Consider the following 21,474-nt stretch of genomic DNA (forward strand, 5'->3'; position numbering starts at 1 on the left):
AGCAGTGGTTGGAGTGGCTTTGTCCCTCAGCGCCACAGGAACTGGGCAGCACAGCCTTCAGCTGAGGCAGAGTAACCGAAGCAGCCAAGGGAAGGAGCAATCTCCCAGCATTTATTGGAGCCACGGGAGTTTGTCTGGAGTGAGACCAGCTCAGGAAGTGAACCAAACAGGCAAATACAAAACAGCAAACGGTGCACTGTGGCAAGGGCGCGTTGCTGTTGGTGAAGCAGAAGTCAGTTCCTGCAGTGAAGTCAGTCATCGAGAAGATCCTTCATGGTCTGTAACTTGTGAGGAAGATGGCTATGGCCATTGCTATCACTGCCACCAGGAGAGGGATCCAGTGACCGCGCTGTCTCTGCAAGGAGAAGCAAGTGTTACTAGGAAATTGGTGGGGAGAAGATCCTTCTCATCTCATCCCTAGCAAACATGTCATTCATCTTTCTGCACTGCAGAAATAAACAGGGGAATTTTTCCCGGTCTGAAAGCACTGGGAGTCAGGGTGAGGAACGCCTCCCACCTTTGCCTGCTTGCTCTGGAAGCGGTTGAGCTCGTCCCGGCACTGGCGCAGCCTGGTCAGGCAGGAGCGGTACTCCTCGCTCAGGGCCTCCAGCTCCGAGCGCAGCTCCGTGCACTGCAAGCACAGCAAGGGCCCATTAGCAGGAGGGATCCCCCCACTTTTGTACACACCGAGACTGGCAGAGCTCCCGCAGCGGCTGCAGCTCTTCGCCCCTGCACGGGCACTGTAGTGAGGGGGGATTTTCACTTCTGCTACCTGTGTGCCCATATGTACCTATAGGGGACAGAGCAGATCTCAGTGTTACTGGGAATACGGTGACAGAGGCGATGCCGGATCTGTTACCATCCCGTGACGTGCTTGGCTTTGCTGCCATCTCTCACATCGCATGGGAGAAAGAAGCAATAGTTACTTTCATGACCGTAGAAGTGTGCAGGTCAGAAAGACGTGTAGTGCAAACTCGTGGCAGGGTTTGCCTCTCACTCTGAGATTCATTCTGCATTTCACTGACTGCGAGAGCAATTGCAGAGACCTTTAAACCCTCTGAGACATGGGACAGGTACCTTGGTTGTGCTGCGCAACCCCAAAACCTGGGGAGCGCCTTTTTTCCTGAACAGCCAGGCAGCAGCATGAGACCCTGCTGCCTTCCCAGTGAGTGGTACATTAGCAGCAGCTGTGGAAGGAGGCTGCCTGTGCCCAGAGGCTGCAAGAGCCACCGCTGGGAGGGCAGCTGGCCCCCCAGGCTGTTCCCTTTTGCTGTGATTGTGCTTTACAAAACCCTTGCCCAGGTGATGCTGGGTGATGTGTGATGCTGGTGGTGCACTCACCAGTGGGGCTTAGTAGGACAAGCTCTTCTCCTGTGTGGCTCTAAACTCTGCTACGGTAAATTATAAATCCTTTTTTTATAAATCTTTGCTATCTGAGTACTGCTGTAAGAACTCTGGGGCTGTTGGTTGGCAGAGGGCACAGCTTGATAGGAAAGAGCCTGTGAGAGGCCAGAAAGCTTTGAAATTTTTTGTAGCCCAGTTGTACAGGCATTGCTTTTGTTAGCAGACGCTTCCTGTTATTTGCAAGCCTCTTCTTTTCCTCCTCTCCTTCCTTTGTGCTCAGGGTTTCAGCTCTTAAAGTGTAGCTTTGGCTTTGGTTTTTCCCTGTGAGACTGTTGAGGCTCTCCTGTCTGTGAGAGCAGAAATGGGTTTGTTCGGAGAGGGCTCTGCTGCTATAGCCCTGGGTGCCAGGCTGCTGGTGCCCTGCCCTTGCAAGCAGATGCTGCATTGGGTGTTTAGGTGAGGCTGGTATCAGTATAAAAATTCAACAGAGATAATCCTTACAGGAGATACCAAGCTTAGATTACTTCCAGGAACTTTGGTGCATTGTGTTGTGGACCGCTGGAGCACTTACACCAGCAGCTTGCTCCCCAGCAGGGAACTCCATCCCAGCCACGATTCAGTGACCTCCTCACCTCATTCTCCTTTGCTGTAAGCTGGGATGTCCTTTTCTGCATCTCATCCTTCAGACTTTCTTCTCCCTCCTCCTCCTCCTCCTCCTCTTCCTCCTCCTCAGGGTGCTCTAACAGAGCGTTTTGTTTTTCCTTGGCAGGAGTGAGAGGTGGGGTCTGCGTGGTGAAAACCTGGTCTAGAAAACAGTCAGGCTTCTGATGAGAAACAGGTCCAGGCTTTCAGTTTGCTTTAGATCTTGTTTACTCAGCACAGTTTAAAGATAATATTTGTGTGCTATGCACACAGCAGAGGACACAGGAGCTGAGTTAGTTATCACAGGCTTGCCTCTGCCATAGGTACAAGTTAATCATCTTTAGATTAATATTTCTAAGTAGTTGCCAGAAATGGAGAGGAGGGAGAGTTAAAATGCCTTTTATTGCTTTTTTTTTTTTTCAAGTATAGCTGTAACTACAATTATAAACTGGAATGTATTTTGTTTGGGAAAAAAAATGGCATAACCACTGAAGTAGAATTTGCAATTAAATTCATTTATTTTTTTAAAGTGTTTGCCATCATAAATACACTTATGTTTTAATGTTAACTAGCTAAATATAATAACTCGCTTTGTGCAGCTTTAAAATAATCCTTTATTCTAAAGCAATGTAGACTTCTCCCAGAGGCAGGTCTAAAGTTCCTGTGTCCAGTGAGAGGAGTGCTAGATGGGAGTTACAAAGTTTGCTGACCTTTCCTTTGCACCGTCACCTCCTGGGTCTTCTGTTCGTTGGTCTGCTTCTGTATCAAGTCTGTGAGCATAAAAAGCCACCGTTATTGTCCACAGCGCTAACGCAGGTCTCTTTCTTAGCACATCTTTGTGTTACTTACTGTGCAAATGGCTGATTGTTGTCTCCAGCATTACCTTCTGATTTTGTTCTTTTTGCAATTTATCTGAAATAATGATAGAAGAAAATCACAGTTGATGTAAATCTCTGTGTATCTTTATGCAAAGACGGCAACTTTCCCTTTCTCCACATGTGTAAAGTGGTGTGGATATTGTTGACTACGCTGAACTTGCTTCTCTGAAGGGATGTGATTTTTAGCTGTTAATTGCTTTTTCCGTTTTGGCAGCTTTTTCTAGTGTGCCTTAGATTCTATTAATTTATGGTTTATTTTGAAGCTGTTCATGTGAGACCTGTTATGAAAATAGTACTGCCACCCATTTACTCTTCCTTAATTGTGTTTTAAAACAGCCACGTGAAGTATGTGTGAGTTTCCTTGCCTCTATCTGAATCGGTGCTTTAGGATACTGGTAATATCCACCACCAGGCAGCAGCACTTCAGACAGTGAGGGGTGCTGCCCCTCCACCGAGTGGGCTGGCATTGCTGTGTTTGATGGGTCTGATAAGGATGCAAAAGTCCTCATCAAAGCTGAGGACTCATCCTTGATTTTTTTTTTTTCAGGTCTCCCATTCCATCCTTTCTTCTAGAAAAGCCACTTGACTTCTCTGAAGCCCTTTAATCTAGTTGGAAATTACTTTAGGGGCCCTTTGGAAACCAGAAATTTCTCGGCAAGCTGAGGCATGCAGCACATTCAGAGAGAGCGCGCCTTTAGCGTGCATGTGTACTTGGCTTTACGGACCAGGATTTTAAGAGTATTTTCCTTGTACCCTCCGTTCCCTTGCGCGCCGTACCTTCGATGGCGCTGATGTGTTCTGCCTTCAGGTCGTTGTCCTCCCGCAAGGCGCTGGCTCGCTGCTGGAGCGCGGCGTGCTCGCTCTGCAGGCTGCTCAGGACCTGGCAGAGCTGCGTGTTCTGCGTGTCCGCTTGCTGGGGGCGAGAAGAACCCCGGCATCAGCCCAGCCCCGGCACCGTGCCGTGGGCGGCTGGCGAGCACGCGGCGTTGCCGGCTTTCTGGCAATGAAAGGCAGCCCCGAGCCGAGGACCGGGTTGCACATGTGGCTGCTGTGCTTCATCAAAAGGGCTTTTTTTTTTTTTTTTTTTTTTTTTTTTTTAATACAGGGATCTCAACCTGGGGGCTTCCCTGCTTACAAATCGGAAAAGGTGAACTCCCGTGGGTGCTGTGCCGGCAGGGAACTAACGTACCTGCAGTTCGCTTTGCAAAATGTGGAAGCTGTTTTCGAGCTCGGCATGAGCTGTGGTCATCTTGGTCAATTCGCCTTTGAGCGTGGTGTAGTGCTCTTTCCAGAAGGCAGCGTCCTCTCTCGTTGCTGCCAGGCTTCGCTAGGGAAGAGAGCAAGGACCCACGGGTGGGCTGGGGCCCACGGCTCGGTGGGACCGTGCCAGACCACCCTGAATAATGTCTGCAGGCGCTCGCATCGGTTGGGCTGTGCGTGGGGCTGGGGCAGAGCTGCTGCCTCCTGCACCAGGGTTATCACAACCTGCGTGGGGCTGATGCCATCTGATGGGCAAAGCGCACACGGGCAGAGGGTTTGCTGTGGAACCTGAGTTCCCATGCTGCAGGGAGGATTTAGAAGCCTGGTAGTCTTTGGGATAACACTTACTTGTTTTTCTGAAAATACCAGATGTCATGTGGGTCAAAGCAAATTGCTACCTCTTGGGGAAAAAAATCTATTTTCATATAAAAGAGCAACTCCAGAAAAAGCATTTCTGGAGACCTCGTGCCCTGGATGTCTCTGGGTGTGGCTTGCTGCTCCCTGTGTGTGTGCAGAGCAGGGAATGGGATGAAGAGATGGTGGAGGAAAAGGGATCACACTTACAGCTGCCAAACAGCAGTATATTTCCCTAACTGTGTGCTGTTTTTAATAAGCAGATATGTGGCTCACAAAATGAGTGCAGGTTGCCACTAAGCTGCTTTGGATACTGCTCAGTAGCTAAAAAATGGTACTTTTGCATCTGTGTTGCTAATGGTAAGCTAGCCATCACCTTTCCCTGAAATGTGGGGGCTCTTTGTCACAGTCAGACTAGATTAAAACAAAGCCAGGTGTAAAATATGTTACCTGAGAGTTTTGCAGCTGCTGTTCTGTTTGGAGTTTGTCCTCCAGCATCTTCTGAAGAGCCTCTTTTGCCTTCTGCTCATAGGTCTGCTTCTGGTCCTCCATCTCTATCAGGATCTTCTTCACACACTCCTTTGAGTAACTCTTTAAAGGAAGAACTCAAGTGTTTGACACACTCCTAATCTTGCTAAGCCTGAATATTAGCAAATCCAGAGTGTGTAAATGCTACTGCTCATTTGCTGTGAAGCATTGCTTGGGCAAAGAGGGAAAAATGTTCTCAGATCTGCATCTGATCAGATCGCTCTAGAAACTGAGACCCGACCTAATTACATGGTTCTGTATTTTGTTTTCATGCCTTTCTTCACCCATGTTTGTTTCTCAGTGAATCAGACATTACCTGGGTGCAGGCCTGCAGCTGATTTTCAAGTGCCCTTAGTTTACACTTCAGTTTATCTTCATTCAGCTGACCCTGGGGGAAAAAACAATTGAAAGGATGTGTGGAATCATGAACTAGGCAAGGTGCCCCCAATGTTTTGTTAGTTTGTCTTTTGATTCACTTTCTACCTTCATCTATAATATTGTGGCTAAATTTGGTCAAAGTCTCTCCACACTTAGAGTTCAAATAATCTTTCACGATCTCGGAATAAATGGGATATGGGGAAAGTAAAACTTTTATGCATTGAAAACTCTCCTGAGGCAGTTCCACTGGTTACTGAGTGCAGAGCAAGGGGATTTCAGGTTAGTCTGGATGGGTCTGGCAGAAGCCTAGCTGCTGCCTGTCCCTGCGTACAGCCCTGTTCCCTGGCTGGTGGTTCCTCCCTGCGATGCTCCTTGCTTAAAGTTCCAGCTGGTGCTAAGGTCTTGTCTTGCTGGTTCCCTTAGGAAATAGGTTGGGTCTGCATTGCAACATCTAGCAGTTGGGCAGGGGGATAGAGGGCAGCACTGATGATTCATTTTCCTTATTATAATCTCCTCTCAGTCTTAGTCAGGCTTCTTGGGTTTTGTGAAACCAGACTGCATGCAAATTCAGATAAAATTTCTAGCAAAGAGTTTACGTAGGCTGTTTTTTCCACCACTGATGCTGAAGACACCGGTATCCTCTCTGCTTACTGCTGTTTGAAGTCAAACCTCTGAAAAGCAGCTCCTTGGTGTTACAGGAATAGCTGTTAGACCCAAGCAAAACCAGATTCTCTGATGTCTTAGCACTGTTAAAATTTGCACAGAAGTAAGTTTACAGTCCCAAAGACTAAATCTTCTCAGTTTGTTGTTGGTATGAAGAACTAAAGGCTCTATCCTCTTAGAAAGCAGGTGGAATTTTGAAAAGCGTTTTTATATGTGAAACATTATGCCTAGTTTTCCTCCTTCATGCAGTTGATTTTGTTCTGCTATCTGCAGAGGTTCCCGTTGGAGGGTGGTGGTGTGACCGCCGTTGTGCACAGATGTAAATGACTGTGCAAAGTACAAGGCAATAGAGTGCTGGGCCCTTCCTACGCTTCAGAGCAGAAATGAGCTGGCAAACTCCTTTCATGGAGATGCAGCTTATAAATTGGCAAAAGAACATAAGAGTATGAAGATTTCCCTAAATGGAATAAGCTGTCTGTCGGGGCTGTTACCAGAACAGCATGGCAGTGAGGGGTGAGTGAGTATGTGCACATATGTGGGAGGGTATAAGAAATTATGCTTTTGACCAGAAAAGTTATGTGAGCAAATCTTGGTCAAGACCTTGTGTTGAAGATTATCTACATGAAAGGGGCTGTTTAAAAAACCCAACAAACCACCAACAGAAAAAACCCCAAAACAACCCCCCAAACAAAACCCTGACCCACAACTAAACAGAACAGCAGCACCACCACCACCCCCCACCACCCCCCCCCGTAGCCGCCATGGTCAGACAGTGGTGGTTTTTCCTCTCATCTGCAGTGTCTCCGGTGACACTGTTTGAACATGACCTGGGGATCCTGGCACTGCGCCTTGCTAGAGAGCCCAAAGACACCTACTTGAAGCCAGGCAGAGGAAAGGATTAGGGCTAACATGCTCAAAATACGCCCGCTCTTGCAAATACCAGATTTGAGTCCTCTGTAGCCCTCTTCAGAGAGTCTGAGGTTACCTGAATGGGCAGCTCCAAGACTTCTCTTAAACTCTTCTGCATTTCTCTGCTGCTGTCATTTAAGTGCCATATTTTAAGTATTTTAAACTGGTTTTGGCTGACAGCTGTAGTGGATGTCCTGTGATCGGTGAATTCTCTGATACTCCTTCCCTTAGTCATTTTAAACAGCTGGCTTAAAGCAATAATAGTAAATGGTCTTTCTGGAAGGCTTCCAGTTTGCCCGAATGTGATGCTTGTGCTAGAAACTAAGTCCACATAGTAGTAGTATTACACTGGAAATGACAAAGAGCTTAAGATCTGCAGAGCTGCAAGGTACTTCCAAAAGCCAGGCTCAGCTTCAGAGGTCAGGAAGGGAAGAAAATATATTAAAGTAGCAATTTTCTTCTTTAAGAAGAGAACGGCTCAAAATTAATTACCCTTAATAATCATAACTGAGACTTAGCTTCCTTCATCTGGCAGCATTTCTGAATCAGCTAAGCAAGTTTTACAACAGGTGGGGGATTTAAGGTACGGACCTGTGGTTGGAAGGGGTCTCTAAACTAGAGGTAAAATCGTGGGAGGGGGAAGGAACAAAATGCTTTATCCCTTAAGTTTAATGACATCCCCATAGTCCTGCAGAGCATTCACTTGCTCCATCAAGCCAGAAGCACCCACAAACACAAGCAGCACCTCAAAAATGACTCTATGGCTGTTTCAATAGCATTTCTCTGAAACGCAAAATATTAGAAAGGATTAAAAAGCTGCTGCAATAAGCATTTGGTATCTCACCTGGGCCTGGAAATGGGCAACCAACCAACCATCAGTTTCCACGGCACAGTGTTATGGTACAGGACCTGTCCATCCCTGCCTTTGCCAGCACCTCCCGGAGAAGCCCCTTGCCCCCCGCCTGCTTCCCCCCCGCAGCTCCTCGGGATCCCTCCCAGCGCGCAGCATCTGCCTCGTCTTCTCCGTGGGGTCCAGTGCCAGCGGCGAGTTATTTTTCAGTCTGATGAAAGGCTGAATGCAAGAGGGAGCAGCAAAGGCTCTCTTCTGTAGCAAAGATAGCAAGAAGCAAAGAGCACCCACCTGTATCTAATCTGAGGTCCCATGGCTACTTCCTGCAGACTGTGTCAGGGTGTTTTTTCCTGCTCATATTATTTGAAGCAGCAAGTGAAGGCGGAAGTTTCTAACCACAGAACATCTAACCCAAGGGTTTTTTATACCATCTCACCCAATCACTCGCTTTTCTGTCCCAACAGAACTTTTAAACCACTTTTTTTAATGGCACAATGAATTGTAAATTAATGTTTGATTTAATAACCCTATATAAAACACTTCATATGTTGCATAAAACGCATCACCTTAATTTTACCTCCTGATAGCAAAACCAAATGGGCCCTGGTTTGGTGCTGCCCAGAGGATTTTGTCTGAGCTGTGGGGAAATAGTTTGATGCAGGGCCACAATTCAGCAGTGCACCTAAGGCTAAGCCGGTGGGCCGGACCATCGTGGTATTGGGTCCTGCGACCTGTGTTTGGGGCCCAGAATACGTCCCCAAAAGGAACCGGGGCAGTGGTGTGTTTGGAGGATGTCCGGGCAGATCCTAGCGAGGAGCAGACTGGGTGGCCGGGAGCTCGGCAGGAGGGCTGCGTGGGCTGGGTGGGGGGTTTAGCTGTTGTGTTCTCAGGTTAAGAAACAGCCTGTCTTGCCCCCGTCCAACACAGTGTTTGCCAGCGCTTGGGTGCACCAGTTGGGTGCATCTAAAATTTTTATTTTGGTCAAAAAAAAAAAAAGGGTTAAAAATATTTGAAACTTGTTTTGACTAGGGAAGAAAACTTGGTGCAAGGTGGTTATATGGGTTTATTCCAATTCTTTTCCCCACTTATACACTTCTGTTTGATTTTTATTTAAGGAAAAGCGGGAAAGGCAAGCATAAAAAAAATAAAAATCAAACCCCAAAAGCTTACAGAAGAAAAGGGTTTTAAGCTTCCAGTTGATCTGAAAGCAAAGTACACTTTGTAACAATCCTTTGGGGCACAAAAGGGAAAAACTTCAAGCAAAGCGACTCCCTAACTTCTGCGTTTGTGTTCAGCCCTCCCTAAAAAGAAAGGTGACAGCAAGGAAAGAGGCAGGGCAAGCAGCTACTCGCAGGCGAACGGTTCTGCACGGTGCCTTGTCTGCTGGGTGAACAGCATTGCGTTTTAAACCTGTAACATCAGCACCGAAGCCAGGCAGAGCTAGAGCCTGGCTCCGAGAACGAAAGGGAGACCCGTGGGTTGCTCTTGCTTCTGCACACAAGCCCCGTCCCGCCGAGGCAAAACCCCCCCAGCCCCAGCAGGAATCGCCTCCCGAGCTCTCTGGTACCTGCCAGGATTTTTCGGACGCTTGCAGCAGCGTGGAGAAAAGCTCCTGCAAAATCACCATCTTCTGCTTGAGCAGCAGCTCGCGGTGCAGGGCCTCCTGCGAGGAAGGGGAGGGCTGCTCAGAGGGGACCCCCGGGGCTGGTGGGGACGACAGCCCGGGTCCCCCCTCCAGCGCAGGGTCAGGGCTTCTGCCTCGCGGGGGGGGTCAGGCAGGTCTTTGAGTTCAGTGGCTTATCTGTAGGCTTTTTGGCCACATTAAGATTGGGCGTGTAACACCCCTTCATTTAATAATAATAATAATAATTTAAAAAGTATTGTTGTACTTGCTGAAGACCCGCTTTCCCGGTGCGTACTTAACATCTGGTACGTACCTTCAGGTAGTTGGACAGCTGCACTATTTCCTGAAAGGGAAAGGGCAAATGTTTAAAAACGATAGGATTGTTTCAGTTTATAAACATTTTATGAACTGGCTACAAAATCCAAATATTTTCAAATAAAACTGAAGTTAACAGCCTATGTCTGGGTGGAGGATGAGTGCCTGCTGGGGTTCATTTGTTTGGTTTTTCCAGGAAAGCGAAAATATTTTCTGCAGCAACTTACATCATTGGAGTTACGGTGTCTTTGCCATGTAGTGTATCAAATCAGGGCAGTTACTGAATGAGAACAGTAGATATCCATGGGACAGAAGTGCCTTTCTCCCCTATAGCAGCACTGTCATCATTTTTGAAACTATAGAAATTTAGCACCAGTCAGCGTCCTGGTCAGAAATTTTAGAAACTGATTTTGTTTGCAGGAGTTCAAGGCTAGTTATTATCTGTGTTTTGCTTACCTTATTTAAAACTGCTATTCCACAACTAAAATAAAAAAGAAAGTGTGTTACTGAGGTGAGGGCGATCTGTGGGTTGCATCTGGGCTTGGGCATCGGAGGCAATTCATTCTGAATTCAGAACCCGGGGAGGGAGGGGAGGACCAGCTTACTCTGTCTGCTGGCTTGAGTCTCTCACTCCTGCACTGGGATGTGTAAGGGTCTGGGTTCCTGTGAAAGCAAAGCGAAAGGCTCTGAATGATCCCCCCATCCGAGGGGCCGTGAAGTTCTTCTGTTTGGGTGTCCATCTCTGCTCGCAGGGTGGCATTGCTTCTAGGACGGAGCGCAGCTGTTTTAAACAGCATCCAGTAACACAGCTCAATAGGGACCAGACGTAAAGCAGCGTCCTACTCTGATGGACGGAGAAGTAGAAGTTAAATAATCCTGCAGGCTCAAGTTGGCCCCCAGACCCCCGGATGATCTGGGACGCTTACAGCGAAGCCGTAGGTGAGAGCGTCTGCTCAGCAGCACTGGTTGTTAAGCTGTGGGCTGGGCTGGTTTATCCCTCCACAGGAAAAATATTTTTAACACATCCAGTCTGCAGGGGAAACTCGGGCTGGGGTGGTAAAACTTAGTGCAGGTGTGGGGCTGCTGGCAGGGAAGCTCGGGCTGGGGGGAGCTACTGGCTCGTGTCCCAAACCACTCGATGGAGATTAGAGGTGGGAGGGAAATCCCGAGCATCCCTCGCCTACCTTGGGTGTTCACGGAGGCACCTCGCCTGGGGACGGCTCCTGCCGAAACGCCGAGGGGGACGCTGAGGCCGAGCAGGGAGCGTGCAGGGGGAAACGTGGGGCAGCTCCACGGGTGCTGGAACGAGAGGGAAGCCCAAGTCAGCATCTCTCCAAAATGGGCTGTGAGGAATGGAGGGGAAGGGACTGTGGCCGTGTCAGGCTTTGTACCTGTGGTGACTGGGTGAAAAGCATCAAGGAGACGCCAAGAAACCACGGCAAATCCAGAAGGATTTGCTGTTTTGGCTGCAGCAGCTCCAGAGCTCAGTGGGGAAGTGGGAGAAAACCTGCTGGCTTCTTGGGGGGGATACAAGAACAGGACAAAGAACCCCCCTGGCCCCCAGAGCATCTTGAGATATTTTTTGAAAAGACGAGGACTTTGGTGGCAGGGAGCTGGGTCCTGGCTTGGGTCTCTGCTGCCATTTGGCTGCCTTGGAGCAGAGGTACCTGTTCTGCCCTGGCTTCCCCCCAGGGCTGGGGAAGCGGAGTGCTCACCCCATTGCCCCTCTGCCTGTCCGTTGTCCCCCCCCCCCCCCAGCCTCCTGCTCCTTGTTACCTCTGCAAAAGCAAACAGGGGAAGGCACCCTGCATGGGCCTTGTGCATGTAAATGCTTGTTCCAGATTCCTGCTGTCTAGCAGGTGATTAAACCTGGTGAGGTAGGTAATTGCACGCTCTTGTGCTGCAAAGGGAGTTGAGGGCGTGCCTGCGTAAGTCATCTCGTGTTTGACTGTCTCTGCTCACGTAGGTTTGTGAAGCCCCTAGGATGAATTCGCAGCGTACCAGTGGAATTGTTTGGTTTGCACGCGATGTTAAGTTTTAGAAGGAAACCTGTTTGGCACTCAGACTGGGGTGTGTTGCATTGCATCTTTCTATAGATGTTATTCAAGGCAGTGAGCTCTCTGGCTTACTGTTAGTGGGGCAGCACAGGGTAGGTAGTAGTGAGTACCAGGGAGTCTCCTAATTCCTGCACCCTTCCTGCTAACAGCAAAGGTGATGGAGGGAAGCCAGGTGTCTAGAGCTCAGTTTTTGAGGGTAAAAATAATTTGTGTAAGTGCAAAACTGTAATCTGGCAGTTAGGATGTGGGGTTGTGCTTGGGGGAATGGCCGAAAATCTCCGTCTGGTTCAGGGTTGGGAAAACAGGAGAGGAGCACTCCGGGAGGGAGGGGACAGCATTTACCGGTGCCCAACTCTGCAGTTTGTAAGGAAATGCACGCTTTTGTCCGTGCGTTCTCACTTTTGGGCTGTACTTTGATGTGGATCCCGATGCGGTTGCAATCGCTGGACAGGCTGGGGATGCTTCAGTGGGTGCTAGCTGGAGCGGGGGGAGCACTGAGCCGCGCTCCCGGGGCAGGCGTTACCTGGAGCAGGGCGAGTGGGCTCGCCTCCACCCGTGAGGAGGGCTCCGGGGGGGCGCGTGCTTCGGGATCCTGTCCCGGCAGGGTCCTTCCAGCATCGCTTGCCAGGTTTCTCCTCCTCAGGAACAGCCTTTGCCGGGGGCTCTGCGACGGCTGCTCCGCTCCCCTCCCGAGGCGGCGGCAGGTCGTCACGTTGTTTCGGCGCCGGAGGTTCTCCCGCGTCTCGTGCCGCCGCTCGCACTTCTCGTCGTAGCTCTCGCTCGCCCGCCTGTGCCGCGGCCGTGCCTTCTCGGGCTGGCTGATCATGTTGGTCGCAGCTCTGCCGGTCTGCGGCAGCCCCGTCCGCTCTGGGGTCCTCTGTCCTGATGACACCAAGGGAAAAGGCAGGATTTGAGTGAAAACTATTTCTAGGATTAAAGGAATGTGAGGTATTGGACGCTGATTCTGGAGTCCTTGCGCAATGGATGGAAGCGGTGTTCCTAGGGAAATCTCTTGTCCATGAACACCACGCTGTTCTTGCTCCTTTGTCGGGTGGGTGCTGACCTGAGGGATGCCGGGAACAGAATTTCAAACAATTAACGCAACCTCGTGAAGCTGTCCTCACTACCAAGTAATGATGCTTCCACTGCTTCCTCTGGGAGAATTCCTTTCCTGATAAAATAAAAATCCCTCTTATTCAAACCGATTCTTTTGTGCGTGCTGTTAGAGCCCTTTAGCCAACCTAAAGAAAACAATGAAAACACAGGAAGAGCAAGAGCTGCTATTTCTGCAGTAAACATCTTCTGAGTGTGTGTTTCTTTTGCCAGTTGTTTTTTTTGATAGGGCCAAATATAGCGGTGCTGTGGTGTGACTTACTCTCCAAGCAGCTGCATTGTGTTTCTTGGTGTTGGCTGCCTTTTCTGTGTGCACAGAGGGATCTGGAGCAGGAAAAACCTTGCAGTGTTGTAGGGGGTTGGTTGGGGTTTTCTTGGTGTGTGGTGGGGGTTTTGGGGGGTGGGTTTGTTTGTTGTTTTTTTTTTGGGTTTTTTTTTTTTTGTTTTTTTTTTTTTTTTTTTTCAGTGGAGTGTCTGGCAGGTCTGAGCACACCCACTCTCTGAAGACCACGGCTGCAGAGTGCTGCTTTCTCTTACCTCCTGGTTGCTCCCTCCCTCCCCAGCTCCTGGTTCGGATGCTGTGTAACGCTTTGCCCTCTGCTTGTTGACCTTCGCTTCTCCCCCCACAGCCTTGCTGGCTGCAGCCCTGGGTCTGCCCGTTAGCCACGCTGTGCCTTGGTTCCTTCATGGCAAATATAAGCGTAGTGACCAACTGTTACACTTTGGGGTTAATTCGTTGTTCAGCTGTGCTCAAGAACTGGGGCCGCAGGCTCTCAATGGTACCAGTTTGCCTCGGGCACAAATTGTCTCCATTTCTGGGGACTTTGTGGCCCAAACAAGGCAGTGGCCTCACCGAAGGAGTTGCTCCTCCATTTTGGCACTATTGCACCGTCTACATGCGCACACAGGCTGTAGATATGAAACCTCCTCCCTCCCTCCCTGCTGACTTCTCCGCACAGTTGCGAGCCACCGGTGCAATGTTTTTTACTGGACTTTGGTCGTATCGGGTGTATTTGGGCCTTTGCCTCTGCAGCGGTTATGAGAGAAAGCTGAGCAATGACTACCGCTCTTCTTCCTTCCTCCCCTCGAGCAAAGGCTGTGTCCCCCTCCTGTCCCCTCGCCCCCATCGGCAGTGAAAAGGCTCGTGCACAGCCCACAAATGTTGTTTGGAGGGTGCCCAGCCCTGTGGGGTTCAGCTTGGGAGCTGCTGTGGCCATGTCTGGTGTGGGGCTTTTCTCATTTTTATTAAATCATGTTGGGGGGGGGGGGGGGGGAAGAGAATTTTAGTGTCTGAAAGTTCAAGTTAAATGTTATTCAGTGTTAAACCACCAAAACTTCATTGGTCTTGTTCTGTCTCGAGCAATTAGGAAGTTGTTGAGTCTAAATGGAAAAAAAAATGGGAACAAGTAAGCCCCATTTACACATATAATACTTCTGTGCTTTTTAGTCTGCATTAAAATCTGCTCGATAATTCCTTTTATTGTCCTTGTTCTAGCTGTGGTGTACTCAAAGCTCATTACTAGTGCTGTCTCTTCACTGTAGATCCTTCCTTTGGAAGGAGAGCGGTGCTTTTGGGGCGGTCAGCTCTTGCTCTGGGCAGGGAAGGTGCCTGCAAACCCACGGCCAGGACACTGCTCCCAGTGCTGAGCCCATGTGGGACGGGGGCTTCGAGAGCCCTGAAGTGTGGCACTTGCTTATGCGCTTTTATTAATTTTTATTGGAATAGTCTCTCCTTTGAATAGCTTCTGAAGTGTCTGTAATTTTAGCTTAAAATTACTGAAGGATCCCAACAGTATTTCACTATTCAGGTGTTTCTTATTGTGACACACTTACAGCTGGAGGAGTCTGGGGGTATAAAAGGCTGAGCCGGTTATTCCCTTGCAGCTTTCACATCTGTACCGTAACAATCCCACTGTGCTCACCCCGGGCCTTTCCTCTTGGTGCACACCTGCTTTCCTTGGCCCAGGAGGCAAGGCAAGATCTAGCCAACAGCTTCACACCGAGAAATGCAAGTTGGGTGTACGCCGACACCCCGCAATGTGCTCCCTTGAACCTGGGTACGAACTCTGTAGCTTGGGACAAAGTGAGTAGCTACAGCCGAAGTTCTCCGAACTCATCAGGACACTTTAAAAGCCTTTTTCAGCTAATTTTGCTTAATTTTAAAAATGGCCCAATTGCACATTCAGTACAGACCTGGGATGTCCTGCCAGGTCCCAGCCCTTCCCGTCGGGAATAGCTCAGCCCCTCTCCCACGTGCCCCTGGGCTGCCCCGCCTGTCACAGTGCATCCCAAGAGCAGCTCTTGTAACAGCCTCAGTTAACCAAAAATGTGCTCTAAAGCAAGGTAAAGCTTAAAAAAACCCACAGTCCATTACTCACCCCAAGCTGAGCAAACTGTTGAGGCCTTCTCGACAAGCTAATACTCTTATTTCCTTTCTGTTACCCCAAATTACCCTCTCTAATTAACAAACATGTCCTTTCTCTTTGCTTTCCAAGCTGTTACACTTCTCGCTTCAAGGGAAACCAAAAAAAAAAAAAAAAAAAGAAGTCTTCTTGCTGGTTCATGTTACAGCCTCCCAGTGTCAATCATGTAGGCTGAAAACGGGGTGAAAAAAGAGGAAAAAAGGTGCACACCGCTGCCTTTAGCACGGCAGCCTCCGCTCCCCTCCATCCCTCACCAGCCCCAGCACTGCAGGCACTTACCTGGCCCGAGGGGTCCCGTCCTACCCCTCGACCGCTGCGGAGGAGCGGGGTGAGCGGGGGCTTATCGGGCGCGAACATGCTCCAACTGCCATCTTTGTGCCAACCACTTCATTTTGCTGCTCTTACTCTTTTTCTCGCTCTGTAAAACAGGAAATGTTGCAGCCGCAGCCGAGCCCCAGTTCCTGTCTCTGCTCGCAGCCTGGCTCGTGGAGGGATTTAGGTTATCTTGGGCCCCCAAAGTCTCCAGCTTCTCTCTAAGCAGAGCTAGCAATTATCTTTTGGGCCATCTCCCTTTATCGGTCTCCGACACACGGAGGTTGAGTGCTGGTTTGCGGAGCTGGCTGTGGCACTCTGTGACCGAGTCTCCCTGAGCTGCTTTGGGGTAGAGAAATCCAGACTTAGGGAAGTACAGTAATGCTATTATTTTAAGGCTTCTTGCAGATTGGAAAGGAAAAAAAGTGTGTATCGGCAGCAGAGGAGAGGTCACGAATGGCAGAAATTCATTAAGGTCTTTAGAGAAGTGAAAGCTGCGTTAATGCAAATCATGGAGGGAGTTCGGTTTAACCAGCTGGGCGCTGATAAGGGCTCTGTGCCTATGCCCGTGGAGAAGGAACACAAGTAAAAGCAGAGATCCCGTAAAGTAGCAAAGGATTTATTTTTTACAAAGACCAGCCTAGAAGAGATACATGGCAAAAAAATTTCCCGGTTCAAAGACCCTCTTGTGGCTGTGGGTGGTTTGTGCTGCTTGGCCAAAATCCTCATTCTGGGCCGTGGCATGGCTCGCTGCCCGCAGTGCTCAGCACCGCTGCCTCCGTGGCTTTCAGTGGGGGAACAGTTTCTGGAGGTTGAGCAGAAAACCTGCTGGGGAGCCGGAGACTGGCAGCAGGTCCTGCTGCCGGGAGCCTCTCTGAAGTGCTGCTTGGTCAGAAAAAGCCAGCTGCAGGAGTTCATTGCTAAAAAGGAGATTTTCGTGCTGTGTGTTACAGGCTTCTGGTGCATCCTGTCTCAGGCTGCCGGCGTGCATCAGCATGGGGCTGCCCCGGTGGCATGGAAAAGGGCACCCGAGCAGCCGGATTAACACCCAAATGCCTCGTGCCTGGCCCAAAGCGTGCTGGTGCGCTCACCGCCCCAGGGACTATGTTCTTCTGATGTTTTCCACCTTATAGCTGCTCCTGATGAGGGAGTCGAGGAAGTCGGGGGCTATGTCCCGGAGGAGGAGCAGGCTGCCCACCGCCCGGGATGGGTAGTGCAGCTCCCGCCGGCGCAGCACCCCGCTCTTGATGATCTCCAGCGCGCACTCCTCCTTCGGGGCTGGTGTGTCCTGGATGGCGTGTGATACTGCTCGCACGGCGTTCTCTGGAGGGACGGGACACCAGGGAGGGAAGGAGCAGTGTCGGATGGAGGGGCTGCCACAGGCACCGCTGGCTCAGTCGGGGTGTCTGTAGCTTCCTCTAACAAACCGACAAACTCTGGGGATCCCTACTTAACAAGGCTTAGAATAGTTCAAACAAACAATTATAGTGATGTCTTTCCCATTCCTTTCCACCTCTTGAGTGACCATAGGATGGAATCCCCACCTCCCCTGGGTTTACTGCAAGGATAGCAGAGTCAAAGGTCTCGGGCCACACTATTTAAAGAGTTGGGGTTCTGCTTCCACAACTGCACTGCCACTGCAGGCTGAGGCACCAGCAGCGGTGCTGAAGCAGCATGCTGAGCAGCCGGGGGCCAGAGGGCGGGTGGTGGGCTCAGCTTGGAAGCTGGAAGCACACCGAGTCGTGGGCACCCAGTGACGCTGAGCTTACCTGTATTGATGTAGCCCAGGATGCAGAGTGTGATGGAGACGTTGACCTTGTCTATGATGAATTCGTGTCGCAAGGAGCTGAAAAATCCGTCTAAGGCGAACTTAGTTGCTGAATAGGGAGCACTAAATGGGGCGGCAGTTTTACCTGGAGCAGAGAGACAATGTCGGGGTTTGGGTACCAGGTAGACACCAGCCTGCATGGCTCTCCCTTCCTCTTGCCCTTCAGGTAGCTACAATATTGTGATTTAGGGTGATGGGGTAAGCTGTCATGAATGCTTGAGAGAAACAAACGAATGCAGGAATGTTTAAAATGTAACGTATGGCATACGATGGCATGAAGTACCTTCAGTTGTGGGTGATACTGTTCTTGTACTCCTGCATATACACCCATGTATAGCAAACGCATGTGTAATATGTGGCCACGCACCTAAAATAACCTGCAGTGGTGTACCATCGACTGCAACGCATGAAGGTGATTAGTGGGTGCAAAGAGACTAGCAGGACAAGGCATAGAATATAAATTGCCCAGAGGACTTGAATTGTGCATCCAGGATATAAACCATACACTGATCCCGACTCCCAGCGGGATGGCTCTCTGCCTTATGGTCCTTATTCTGTCTTTTGAAGAAGAGCCGCAGCAGGGATCCCTTGCAGGCAGAGGAAGGGATGTGGGCAGGGAGAGCCTGGCCCCTTCTGTGCTCACCTGCTACAGAAGAAACGACGACGATGCTGCCCTCGCTCTCCTTCAGCATGGGCAGGGCGGACACGGTCATCGCCACGTAGCTGAGGAAGTTGATCTCGAGGAGCTTTCGTATGTGCCCAACGTCCCCGTTGAAGTAGTTGAAGTAGGTGTAACCAATGTGATTTAGAATGAGCACATCGAGGCCTCCTGGAAGCAGAGCATGTTTGCTATTGGCAACCGGCACCTCAAAACAAAGCAGCTTCTTGGTGGCTGGGATGGCCCCAAAATGTAGCGCGGGGTGTGTTGGGGAGTGAGGAGGGGCAGGTCCCCACCACCTACCCCAGGTGTTCTCAGCCTCCTTCACCACCACCTCGGGGAACGCGGTGTCCTCCATGGAGCCGCTCACGTAGCGGGCGGACGCGGCACCCAGCTCGAGGCACCGCTTCACAACCTGCAGCGACAGCGAGAGCAGTGTTGGCGATGGACACCCCCCATTCCACAAAGGCTGTTGCTGTCTCGGGGTGGATGGGCAGCGCATCTCCCTGTCCTGCTGGAAACCCTTCTCCCTTCATGGGAGGAGACATGTTGCTCAGAGGAACGTTTCTGGCTGCAGAGTTAAACAACAGCACGTCTGAGCCAAATACTTAGTATTTATAAATACTGCATATGACCCCTGAATTTTGATTCTGTTGTATGCAGGATGCAAAACCAGCTCAGACTCTGAGAAAGGGCAAGGGCTGATCAGACCAGGACTTGGGCAGACTGGTGTTGTCCTTGGTGGTGGAGATCTGAATTCACAGCTGAAGACTGCAGAGAAAGAAATGCCATGCTGCCAGCCCTGGAAACACAATTTGTGGTGGTGGAGGATGTGTGTTAGCACAAGCTCGTGCTGGGGAAATGCTGGGGTGGACCTGTAGGGTATCTGGCATCCCCACGTGCCCGGGCCAGGGTGAGTATCTGCAGTCTGCCCGCCTGGGGGGTTCAGCATTGTAAATGTGTTTTGCCGACCCGGCGTGCTTTGCTTGCCATTTACTTTCTGCAGCTTGGCCTCCGTCCGCGCCGTGAGCAGGAGGTGGGCTTCCATGCGTGCCAGGTGATATGCCATCTGCTCCCCGATGCCGCTGCTGGCTCCCGTCACGATCACCCGCTTCCCCCGGAGCATCTCTGGAGAGAAGGGCAGGGGGCTCGGAGCCGGCAGAGCCCACACCGTCCCCCCCGCATGCGGGCATTGGGGCTCCTCTGCCCCTGCCGCCCCTCGCCTTCGGGTGCTGGGAGCTGCAGGCAGCAGCACCATCCCGCTGCGGCGTGCGCCGCTCGCGCAGCCCCGGGTTGGAGTCTGGTCGTTAGTCCCGGTTTGGTGGGGAGCACGTGTGAGGCTTGAGCTCTGCCTCCAGCCTGGTCTGGGAGTGGCTTTTGGAAGCGATGCGAGTTGACTAATGAAAGGATTAAATGTTTAAAGTGGAAGACTGCATGTCTCCTAAATAAATAATTTACTGAGATCGGACACTTACCGTGCGTCCCAGCAGACCCGGGATAATCCCGTGAGTTTTCCTGCGTGGCACAGGGTGCTCTGACCCCTCGCACCGGGGGCTGCCTCTGCTCCCCTCCGAGCCCTCAGCCCTTCCCACGCTTTGGCTTTTCCAGCTGCGCTTTGAAAGGCCCTTCAACTGGCCCGTGCCCTTCTGCGTGGGCACACACTGCCGCTCTGGCAGCAGGCTTCCCGACTGTGGGTTTAAAGCGTGTTTTTTCCAATTACTTACCTTCATTGAAATTCTCAGGTGCTGAATAAAAATAAAAGGCCAGTGCCAGTCCCAGCAAGGGGATGAAAATCTTCAGGATCAGACCCATCCCTCTGCAAAAGTGCAGGCAGGACAGAGAGCAACCCCGTGGCTCTGACTGTGGGCAGGTGGACGTGCCAGTAGGTCACAAACGGCTGGGAGCGATAGCAGTTTTGAACTGATTCTTGTCTTGCGTAAGTCTGCTGGTGTCTGTTGGACCTTTTCTTTTTGCTTCCTGTAATTTAGCAAACATTAACCTAACGGAAAGTGTCGCTTTGGACTTTAGGCTGTCCCTTTGCACCCTTGTGCTGCCACGAGTTTCAGGTGTGTTTTTGGAAAGCATTGAAGGAAAGGCACTGAAAAGCTTCTGGCTTCATAGAGCCGTGGGCGTGTTGTTCGGTGGCTGCCTTCGGGGCTGGGACACCCGTGTCCCCGCAGCGCAGACCTCCGTGGGACGGGCATCCTTCTCTCTCTCTCTCCAGTCCGCGTCTAAAACTGAGGCAACGCTTCCCTTCTTCGCTGGCTGCCACAAGGATTTATTAATCGGCAATGACGACTGTGGTCCAGGTTCATAGGAATATCTAGAGAGAGCAGGGCTGGCAAAGGTTGTGGTTTTAGACTCTTATTGGTGCTTCTGGCTTATCCTACGCGATACCACCATAGGTGTAATACTGACAGGGTTGGGTGGCTCTTACACCTAAAAAAATTGCACTCTTTTCTTGAGGAATCGACTGATTGCAAAAGGCAGTAAAAGAGCCAAGCGGGTGAATAATAAAGATCTTCAGCTTTCACAAGTGTTGTGTGTCACACTGCTCAGCATCTGCGTGGGCATATGGCGAATGGATTTACAAATAATTTTCTGAAAGAGAAAGTTTAAAGGGCAAAACCCGCTCTGCGTGCACTGGTTTGTGTAGGCGATCTTGGGATAAGGAGAACAGAAATGCTGCTTTCTGATTTCCCTTTGAAAGTGAGGAGCAAACTGCTCCTGGGGGGCGTTTCAGAGGGAAGAATTTGGGGAGGTTTTGCATTGCTTTGTCTCGGGACAGGTAATGGTTGGTGCTCAAATGGCCAGAACCAGGGTCGGTGTGAATGTGTCGACAGGGCACTGCTGCCAGGGTCAGGGAAGCGGTGCTGAGCTCGCTGTGGGCTTAGGCTTTGCATTCACCATGCGTCGCTCTCGGCTTAGGGCGGTGATGCAGCAGCTCTCTGCATCTAGAAGGCATTTTCTGGTTATAACGTTTGTGCAAGAAACAGTCTACCACGTCTGGAGCGTTTTGCTTGGGTTAAAAACTTGCATTTAACTTGGCCGTTAGACTAACGACCACCAAAACCAGGCTAAAAGAGAGTTATGCCTGAAATGAAATACTGAAGGATTACTGCAGGGATTCAACCTTCCTGCGAAAGGCAAGTCGGAGGAGCGGTGCCCGCCGACGGCAGCATTTAGCATTGGAGAAAGAGGGGACACCCCCGCCCCCAGAGAACACGCGAGGCTGTTAGGTTAGTAGACTTTATTCAATAATTAGTTTGTGCCGGTCTCCCCGCGGCGGGGGCAGGGGGTGCCTCTAACCGGACGGGATGCCGCGGCTGCAGGGGCCT

At 50.6% G+C, this 21,474-nt stretch overlaps 2 protein-coding genes across 6 annotated transcripts; both read right to left on the reverse strand.

Moving 5' to 3' along the window:
• Window positions 1-90: 90 nt before the first annotated feature.
• Window positions 91-15,733, reverse strand: TRAF3IP3 (TRAF3 interacting protein 3). 5 transcript variants are annotated; one of them, XM_049832207.1, is made up of 17 exons: window positions 15,618-15,733; window positions 15,294-15,509; window positions 12,326-12,684; window positions 10,930-11,044; window positions 10,351-10,408; window positions 10,202-10,226; window positions 9,744-9,773; window positions 9,374-9,469; window positions 5,323-5,394; window positions 4,929-5,069; window positions 4,054-4,191; window positions 3,642-3,777; window positions 2,836-2,898; window positions 2,697-2,756; window positions 1,977-2,149; window positions 518-790; window positions 91-355 (listed from the first exon to the last, which is right to left on the reverse strand). In XM_049832207.1, the coding sequence occupies exons 3-17, from the start codon at window positions 12,626-12,628 to the stop codon at window positions 272-274; spliced, it is 1,767 nt and encodes a 588-aa protein (XP_049688164.1). In that variant the 5' UTR covers window positions 12,629-12,684; window positions 15,294-15,509; window positions 15,618-15,733; the 3' UTR covers window positions 91-271. The 5 variants fall into 5 exon arrangements, with proteins under 5 accessions (XP_049688164.1, XP_049688165.1, XP_049688163.1 ...); XM_049832208.1 differs by lacking the exon at window positions 15,294-15,509 and having other exon boundaries at window positions 518-631; XM_049832206.1 differs by lacking the exon at window positions 15,294-15,509.
• Window positions 15,730-20,064, reverse strand: LOC126052092 (11-beta-hydroxysteroid dehydrogenase 1-like). The gene is made up of 6 exons (XM_049832211.1): window positions 19,861-20,064; window positions 19,134-19,264; window positions 18,440-18,551; window positions 18,122-18,307; window positions 17,420-17,563; window positions 15,730-16,973 (listed from the first exon to the last, which is right to left on the reverse strand). Exons 1-6 carry the CDS (start codon window positions 19,946-19,948, stop codon window positions 16,753-16,755), a joined length of 882 nt encoding a protein of 293 aa, XP_049688168.1. The 5' UTR covers window positions 19,949-20,064; the 3' UTR covers window positions 15,730-16,752.
• Window positions 20,065-21,474: the final 1,410 nt, after the last annotated feature.

Source organism: Accipiter gentilis, chromosome 29 (genome assembly GCF_929443795.1).
Source record: "Accipiter gentilis chromosome 29, bAccGen1.1, whole genome shotgun sequence".
Lineage (NCBI taxonomy): Eukaryota > Metazoa > Chordata > Aves > Accipitriformes > Accipitridae > Astur > Astur gentilis.

What these genes read in the sequence shown, in the direction of transcription:
- LOC126052092 (XM_049832211.1), bottom strand. Translation starts at nt 19,948, where the DNA reads ATGGGTCTGATCCTGAAGATTTTCATCCCCTTGCTGGGACTGGCACTG. An exon ending in GGAGGCTGAGAACACCTGGG is followed by an intron (nt 18,308 to 18,439) that starts GTAGGTGGTGGG and finishes CTCTGCTTCCAG; the next exon opens with GAGGCCTCGATGTGCTCATT. An exon ending in CCTGGGCTACATCAATACAG is followed by an intron (nt 16,974 to 17,419) that starts GTAAGCTCAGCG and finishes CCGTCCCTCCAG; the next exon opens with AGAACGCCGTGCGAGCAGTA.
- TRAF3IP3 (XM_049832206.1), bottom strand. Translation starts at nt 12,628, where the DNA reads ATGATCAGCCAGCCCGAGAAGGCACGGCCGCGGCACAGGCGGGCGAGC. An exon ending in TGCCTCCGTGAACACCCAAG is followed by an intron (nt 10,409 to 10,929) that starts GTAGGCGAGGGA and finishes TTGCTTTCACAG; the next exon opens with GAACCCAGACCCTTACACAT. An exon ending in AGCAGCTGCAAAACTCTCAG is followed by an intron (nt 4,192 to 4,928) that starts GTAACATATTTT and finishes TCTCTTCCCTAG; the next exon opens with CGAAGCCTGGCAGCAACGAG.